The sequence below is a fragment of the Mugil cephalus genome, chromosome 1 (assembly GCF_022458985.1).
Source record: "Mugil cephalus isolate CIBA_MC_2020 chromosome 1, CIBA_Mcephalus_1.1, whole genome shotgun sequence".
NCBI classification, from domain to species: domain Eukaryota; kingdom Metazoa; phylum Chordata; class Actinopteri; order Mugiliformes; family Mugilidae; genus Mugil; species Mugil cephalus.
In genome coordinates this window covers 8,319,810-8,328,824 of record NC_061770.1, presented here as the reverse complement: position 1 = coordinate 8,328,824, position 9,015 = coordinate 8,319,810, and the positions used below count along the sequence as shown (strand labels likewise).

The 9,015-nt window shown below is 40.0% G+C and overlaps 1 protein-coding gene across 1 annotated transcript; it reads left to right on the top strand.

The window, feature by feature from the left end:
• The first annotated feature begins 40 nt into the window (after positions 1-40).
• Positions 41-3,612, top strand: srxn1 (sulfiredoxin 1 homolog (S. cerevisiae)). The gene is made up of 2 exons (XM_047594670.1): positions 41-412; positions 1,174-3,612. The coding sequence occupies exons 1-2, from the start codon at positions 188-190 to the stop codon at positions 1,381-1,383; spliced, it is 435 nt and encodes a 144-aa protein (XP_047450626.1). The 5' UTR covers positions 41-187; the 3' UTR covers positions 1,384-3,612.
• The last annotated feature ends 5,403 nt before the right edge of the window (positions 3,613-9,015 follow it).

The window sequence follows — 9,015 nt, the reverse complement described above, 5'->3', positions numbered from 1 at the left end:
ACTAACAAAACAAATTAATTGAGGAACAACAACAGGCTTTTTTAATCGCTCCAACAGACCCGAGGGGGTAGTGCGCATGTGTGATTGACAGCGAGGCTGACCAATCACAACCTTCCCCGGAGACGCTACGTGCTCGGCGGTGATGTAACTCCAGGAAGTAAAGAAATACTCTGATCTGCACTTGTAAATGTTTCGGTTGTGGCACGGCACCAAAACGCAGGGGAAGCTGGTGTTTTTGTCCAGCAGAAACGCATCGACAATGTCCACAGACGGTAAAAACAGCAGCGACATCAGGTCGATTCACTCGGACGCTGTGGAGGAGGTTCATCAGGTCCCGCTGCAGGTCATCATCAGGCCGTTTCCCCCCGAGCTGGACGAGCTGAAAGTCCAGAGTCTGATGGACACAATAAAGGTAATATTACTATTGTTTAGCAGTATCTGTATTTACTTATACAATGAAACATTAACCTGCAACATGGCCTCGTTCGCTCACAAACATTACATCCACACGGGTTTGTGACTAAAGGTGAGTAAAGCAGCCCAAAATAATACTTTGTCAACTTAAATCAAATACTAAAGTGGATTAAACAGTTTTGCAAAGTCTCTAAAAGTGTTTAGTTATCTGCCACCTCATAAAACGACAATTCTACATGTCAGAGGAAAATATTAGTATTTTATTACTGCATGAGATCATTTACGCATTAATGATACAAACAACAGGACTCTAGTAAAACATGGATACTTTTATTCGTTAAATCATAGATTAAACATACTTTGCTGCCAAACTTTAATGTGAAATGCTGTTTCAACATAAACTGAAAAGTCTTAGCGAGTGTGGTTCAGAAAAGTAGAATAGTATTTCTCAAATCTGGATTCATTTTCATGCGTTTTAAACCCAGTGCTATCAATAGATCCTGCACTTCTACGAGCTCTAACATTGCAGCAATAATTCAATGATTAATGTGCATAATATTTTTAAAAAGAGCATGTTTTGCCTTTCACTTTTGCTGTAATTTCATTCTTTGCAGCAATGTAAAGACAATACAAAGACAGTATACTCTCCCATTAACGTGTGTTGCTTCCTTTTCTCCCTTAGACATTTTTGTAACACTTGCATCATTTCTGCTTCACAGCTCTTGTATGTATTAATTGACAGTCTGTCTTTCCCTATAGGAATCAGCAGACATCAGCGTCGTTCCCCCCATTGATGTGCTCTGGATCAAAGGTAGAGAGGGGGGAAATTACTACTACTCGTTCGGAGGCTGTCACAGGTTTGCTGCGTATCAGAGGCTGAACATGCCAACCATTCCAGCCAAGATCATCAGATCAAACATCTCAGACCTTAGCACTTACCTGGGGGCTTCGACACCTGATCTGCGGTGATACTTTTTTTTTTTTTGGTGTGTTTTTATTTACTTATTTTATTTCATTTCTCTTTCAGTCTTTTGGTTTTTAGAGATTTGGCACGGGGTGGATCACACACATGCAGTTGTGACAGCCGGTGACTGCAGAGCTAAGAATTTACCAGCAGGGGGAAATGTAACTCTTTAGTGGAGCACATGTCATATGTGACTTGAAGCCACTTAAATGTAAGGGTGTTTTGGTTAGATATTTTACCAAGTTGAAATTATTTAAATTATATTTTTCTTCATGCACATTATCTATTAGTGCAATACAAGAGCTCAAATGTAGGCAAAAAGAAAAGAACAAGGGCATTGCACAGTGACGAAAAGTCAGGATTTAGTGACACTACACCACAGATGGCTTAAGATTTCATCAAAGTAGGAAAAGCACAGATTGTTTATTATGCACAATGCCAGGGGGCTGCAACTGAAGCAGATTAACAGAATTCAGCTATTGTTAATTTTACCCCTTCTACAGTGGCACTTGAAATAGACCTGTTGTAAACACATGTGGCTCCTCTTGAAGCGGATTCCTCCCACTGAGTACTGACAAAGATTTAAATACACGTTGTCTTTTTTGAAGCTATTTTCGTCCAAAATTATATCAGACGGTCCCTCTAGTGAGTCTCTTTTTTTGGATTGAGTTTTAATTTTGGCAATCAAAGACACGGGCCTGCTTCGTGTTGCAGTAGCTGAGTAGTAGAAGGAACTGAAGGTGTTTTATGGGCAACATTTTTATTTTTTTTTATTATTATTATCGCAGAAAAAAAACTTCAGATATTTATCAGACCTTGCTCAAATATCAGTGTCACACAATCCCAGCATCTTTCAGTGATATCCACCCACTCTGTTCATGCACAGTCAACTTTGATTGGGATGTTTCTGACAGCACAAGGCAGCGAGCTAATAGACAGGAGCCTATACACCAGATGGTTTGTCGAAGGAGTCAGGTGTTATGAAAACATCATCCTGACAAAATGCAAGATGTTGTGGAGTCTTGCTGAGTCTGCCTGTCGCCACTCTTTATTTCTCCTCATCCCTCCTGTAACCTTCCCCATTTTGACAAAGAAGGACTGCGATGCACCTTCATCGTACTGGTCAGCTCATAATATGAAAACCACAGTGACATCAGATATAATCCAAATAACCTGATTACTCCTCAGACCATGGTCCACGCTGCATTTAAGAGTTATAGTAAATAACACAAATAATCTTCAGTTGACATAATGGCCTGCTTGTTGTTATTGTTGCTGACCTTGAGTCTGGCCCGGCTTACTAAATCATATCAGACAGCAGATCCCTTGCGTCTGTCTTGGAGGAAGGAACTGTAGTTTTGCAGAATAATATAGGCGACCTGTACATTGAGACAAGGCCTTTCCGACATCAGCACTTTCACAATGCAAGCTCGGAGCTGCTTGACGTTGTCCCTTTGTGGCCATCGAGGAAATGAAGGGAGACCCGGGGCAGGTTTTACCGTCCGGCCCCTGAACGACTCTAAATTTCTCCCCTGAATTGTCGCGTGTGAGAAGATTTCCTGTAGCTCGCTCACTGTCTGGAAGTAACCATATCCTCAAAGGGGTTTTGACACGCAATACCGACATGAAAAAATACATTGCACCTGTTGCTGCAGGGAGCGGTTTCCATGGGTGGTTCTGCGCGCTTTATCTTTGAGGATTTAAAGAGATCAAGGGGGATTTGAGGGCTACGACAAGGAACTGTTCCAGGCCACTTTTTTTCACGAATGAATTGGTTTTCTTATTTACATACGTATTTGTGAATAGTGGCGGATGATGTTAATTGCCAATTCTTCACGCGTGGGTTTGAGGAGGGCCTTGTTTGTGTGGCCTACTTGGGTTTCAACCAATTTCCTGTTTCCTGACTTGATCATCTGTCATTGTTCAGAGTGATGTATGTACACAATGAGAGATTTGCTAATACTGTTTGTGCCTGAAGAAACTTTTACTGTTGGAAATGTTGCACAGTAATAAACAAAAATTATGGGAGTACAGCAGCCTGCAGACTCTCTCTCACAAACGAATTGGTCAGTGATGACTTCTAGAAAATAACCTGTGATTTAAAGCTTTTATGAGATTTTGTGGTGTTTTTTGTTTGTTTCTTTCTTTGTTTTTTGTGTCTTTTGTATAGGTTCTCGCTTGCATCATCAGCACAAAAATGATGCTACCAAAATAAATATCAGTCGAAAACCAAACGCATGATTTTAAAGAGTCTTTCTTGTAACTGCTGCAACAAACAATGATTTGACTAATGATGATTTAAAATAAACATGATTGATATTTAAATAAGTGGCTACATCCGAACGGTTTTTCATTCTATTTTGAGACAAGCTATTGCACTGAATGTTTATTCTCATAAGATCAGGAGCTAAGAGACATAGTGCATCTTGAAAGTAAAGTGACTTAAAATGATTTTCAAGCACTGATTAAATAAAAGACACGGATGATTTGATCTAAAACGCTGTAATCACTTGTGTCAAATGGGTTTTATTCCATCTGCTTTTGATACGGCTGTCAGGCAACAATTAGTCATCTTGGATCTTCTTCATGATTTACAAAAGAACAACTAACCAATATATCTTTAATGACATTACTTATCAGAACCGCCCACGTCCACTCCTACATCATGCCTGTAGTGCAGCACACTAACAGATTTGATTACTGAACTCTAGAGACTACTTGTTTAAGCTTCCTTTTGAGTGCTTTGTTTGCCATGTTTCTCTATCTGTTTGCACGTATCTCATGTATAAGGTAATCAATCTTGACATAGAAAGTTCCCCCAGTGGCCTAATTAAACGTCTGAGACTTTACAACGTTGATTCCGACTCTCCTTCAGAGTCCTCCTGCTTTTAAAGTAAAGCTGAAAAATGATCTCTGGTTAGCCAGCTCACCCATTTGTTCCACTTGGGGAGGCATTGCAGCCAAATCCTCTGGAAAGAGTTTGGGTTTAGGTGTTTCGAGTCGCTGAGGACTTCTCACAGCTTCCTATCCGGAATTCCCTCAGACTACTGGTGGCTGAAGGCGTGTAATTTGTCCCAGATTTGCAGTGCTGTATCCACCCTCTGACCTCACCGCACAAACACATTGTGCGTAACCCATCTTCTCTGTGTCGCTCTGTGAAAGTATACTTGTGGTATAACAGAAATAGGTTGTGTGTCGCAGAGACTTTGAACTTGTCATACGCTTCTGTCGGCTTAAACACCCACAAAGAGACCTGCAGATTTCGATAACGGATATTCCCTGAGAGTTTTCTCTGTAAGACACCTCACTCATTAAAAGGCCTTATCTTGAGTTAACTAGCATGTGCTTCAAAAAAGCTTTTTCCTCCAACATCTTTTGATTTCAGATGGAGGTAAATCTTCACTGTTTCTGCCGTGACTGTACGTTTGACAGTGTCCTTGCAACTGTGGGTAAGATATAGTGTGAAACTAAACTTCTAATAGAGGTTTTATTCCCCAGAAATACATTCTGTCTTGTCCAGCATTGAATAGCCCTTCTCAATAGTGGTGCACCTGTGCCTTTCTTGCTGTGATCAAAATGTTTGCCGTTAAAAAAAAAGGAAAAAAAAAAGACATTCATAATGTAGAAGCTTTAAAGTGTGTCTCCTTTATGTGTCAAGTATAAATAGCGTTCGGGAACAACAAATACTGGTGATGAGTGATATTTTTGACTTTCAAAAGGTGCCAAAACAGAAAAGTCTGGGAACTGCTGACCTGGATACCTAGGTGGGTGCTGCAGCTTCGAGCAGATGCGTATGCAGTCTTGATATGACTAAGCAGTGGTGCAATTTAAGTTTGGAAAAGTTCTTTTAGTCAAATGCAAACTAGTGGTTGAGGTTTCATCAGATACAATTCAGAAGGTTATGTGGAAACTAATTTAATCATTTACATTGCTTACATGTTTTCTTTTCATGCAGTAGTCCCTGCAACTTTTCATGGGTCCAGCTTCTACAATAGATAAAAGTAATGACCGAATTAATTCATGATGAATAAATGAACTGGTTCCTATGTTAAACTTTTACAATTAACTCCTACTTTCAGTACACTCATCTTTGATACTTTAAGTATATTTTCCTGATTATAATTACAGTCTGTTGCCAAGTATTTTGCAGAGCTTTAACCACAAAGCTTGTAACAAAGTATTTCTTAGTGTTGTATTATTACTTTTACTTTTACTTACCACCTCGTGATTTATGTCCTGAACACATTTAGTTGATAAAATCTGACTATAGACAGTTCCTAAACATTTCAGGTAAAATATGTTGTGTTTAAGTTTGTTTTGGGATTTATTAAATCTTTACTTCAAGACAAACTCCAAGAAAATAAATGAATAAATAGAATCTGAAACATAATTTAACTTTTTTTAAACTAAGCAGCTGGACACTAGTAAACTGCTCAGACCATGTGCTGTATTTGTTGGACACTGTTTTCAGATTCAGTTTCAAAGTGATCATTTAGCAGCAGGACAGCGTGTATGGGATCAACTCAAAATAAACAGCGCAGCCCAGGTTGATTATAATATAGGGAAATGTCACACTGTGCAAGAAGTTTGAGCTCGCTGACGTGTTTTTAATAGCTTTTGGACAACGATGGAGCTCTGCTGTACGTCTCAGAGGAATAAACTATATCTGTGACCGCGACACTTGTCAGTTTCATCTATTCATTTTTGTTTTTCAGCAGAGGACTTGTTGACAGGGAAAAAAATGTCCTTTAAAGGGATGTAAAGGGAGGCATTAACAAGCTCAGCAGACGACACTTGGAGAGTGGGGCAGAGCAGGTGAGATTCACCCCCACTCTCGGCTTCACACGTTTCCACAGTCAGTGACTACAACACAGACAGTAAAACTGTGACTGGTCGACCATTCCTCATATAGAGTTGAGGGAAAGCAGGAACCTCCACAGTACTGTAGCACAGCTACTCCTGGGTGAGACTATGTTACATTTTGCATAATCTTCCAATAGTTTTATTAATCAGGGAACGACATTTGAACTTCTGAATACGCTCCTGGATCTTTTTTCGCCGACTGTTCAATAGTAGGACAGAGCAGTAACGTCTTAATAAAACAGAGCTTCTGCAGTTTCTGCTTCTGACAGCAACAGAACACAAAGCACAGGTCGAGGTGACATTAGATGAAAGACAATAGTTTTGCAGATTCTATGCGACTAATGTGATATCTCCTTGGTGAGACCAGGTAGACATGAAAACCTGCAGCAAGGTTGACACTTTGACCCGACCAAACCTGGAAATAGCAAAAGAGCAGCAACACAAATCAAACGCAACCATGTTGCATTTTAATCCTAGTGGTTCTGAGCTGTTGTTTCATTGAATGTGTGCTTCTCTGTGACCGTGTAATACTGGTGACGTGCCGGGTTTCAACAACAGATACAGCTTTAGAGTTGGACTTTATCGTCATTCTGTTATTCAACAAGTGTCCGCAGAAATAAATTAAGCTGAATTGACTCAGCACAGTATTAAAATATGCAGTGACTGGCTGTGTATAAGAGTATCGTATATAACTGGAAATGGTCCATTTCAGTTCACCCTCAGGGGGCTAAAGTGTGTATGCCTAATGTCCAAAATTTGCTGAGAATTTATCACAAGATAATCACAGTTCTTGGTGCCAATAATGTCTGTGCCAAGTTACGCGCTTTGAGCCAATACTTTCAGTAAATGTTGAAGGGGTAGGGGAACATTTTAAGTACTAGAATTATTTGAACTGCTGGGGTCCATGGAGTCATTTCAGTATTAACGATGGGAAGCATGAATAGCTTTGCAAGCCTTTGCAAGCCAGAATTTTTTGGCGGTCAGTCTATTAGTTACCAAAACATTTCACTAAAAGACAAACATGTCTGCCTCTGTGATAGAGTATTAGTATATAAAAACCCATCAAAGTCAGTGGAATTCATCCTCCGAGGGCCGCGAATTTATGTGGGGAATGCTGTGGTAATCCCTCGTCGTAAAGTGATGGACTCGTATCAACAGAGTAGCAAGACGCGCACCAGATAACTTCCTCTCTGTGGCTCAGGCAGAGCTTCTGTTCTCTGGGATCTCTGGGGCACAACAACATGGACCTCAGTGGGTGGCAAAACCAACACGCTGTGGCTTCATCGCTACGGATAAGCAGATCTGCTTCTTCCGTACGAGCACTTAGAGCACGTCACACTTCCTTGAAGTAGGAGAGTTGTTCTAAGTAATTTCAACTTCTGTCTTTGGTGTGAAATCTCTCTCTCTCTCACACACACACACTTTGAGCACATAATAAATTCCCTGCAATACTCCATGGTGAACGTAGATAACCATTTGGCTGGGCGTGAGATTTGACAGTTAATTTGCTGACCTTTAATGTGTCATTACTGGACCATCAGATATCACAACTCATTAAAATCAGGTTATGTATCTTTCGTAGCTCATAATATTTTCAGTTAATTTGGATTAAGTGTGATGTCTGTAGGGACTACCTCATTTCAGTAAACTATTTCTCCTGTTTTCCGTTGGTGTCCTCTGTAAGACCTCGGTGTTCTTCCAGCAGACAGTTTGGGTGTCTGATGTCGGACTGTTGATGCAGCTGAGGCAAACTGAAACGACTGAATGTGCTGCCGGCTAGCGTCTGCTGATGTGGCTTTGAGGGACTAAATCATCCATTTGCCACCGCTTTGTTTTTTTAAACTCCAGGCGGCCAGCAAATAAATCCTTGTCATTCCAGCATCATCTGTTCATTGTTTATTTACTCACACTTAACTTTCTCCTGCTGCCTGACCTCTGATCCCCAGTATGAGCCAGGAGCAGCTTTTAATACGGGGTTTGACACACAACAGTTTGTTGCTTTGCCGTGCTGATACATAGTTAATGCATGTTCCTGAATAATATATAAAACATATAATATAACTTTTCACATTTGAGAGTTTGAAAGTCAAACAATTTAGATTTACATAGGATGCACATTTATGTTTAGATGGCTGGGAAGAAGCTGAAGTTCTGTGTGCGTTAATTCACCTTTTGTCTGTATTTGCGGTTTTGCGGTTTACCCGCCAACAAAAACAGAACTCAGTAGGTGGCAAAACCATAAACATGTCACACTGAGGCCATATAGTAAACTGTAAAATGACTGAAAAGCAAACTTCAGTCGCTGGATGCATTTAAAGAAGTCTATAATCAATATGTAAATTCTGGAAATGTATCATGACCCAGAAACATCCGTTGAAGTAGCTAAAACTAAATGTGATGTCACTTACAGATTAACATCTGAACAACAATATGCGGTGTTTGATACTGCAGTACACTGTTATATCTACTACTTGTTATTGTGGTAGTTTTTATAGTTTACTGCAGTAATGCTATTAGGCTACTTAGTGCTATTCCCTGTATTTCAAATACATTATTATATTGTGCTAAATAATGACAACAAAATGATCAGATAAAAAAAACGCACAATACATTTCTGGTCGTCACATTATGCTGTTCCATTAATCACTCTATTTTTTAATTGCAAAACTATCAGTGACGTGTTTTCTGAGATTAACATATTTCTGGTGGGTTTGCACATGGAGTCAGTTCACTTGAGGGGCCACTGTCTCTGGATCTGCTAGCAGCTCCTCCCA

Excerpts from the sequence above, each read along its gene's own strand:
- srxn1 (XM_047594670.1), top strand. The coding sequence starts at position 188 with ATGTTTCGGTTGTGGCACGGCACCAAAACGCAGGGGAAGCTGGTGTTT. Across the intron at positions 413-1,173 it reads GTCTGATGGACACAATAAAG|GAATCAGCAGACATCAGCGT; the intron begins GTAATATTACTA and ends CTTTCCCTATAG.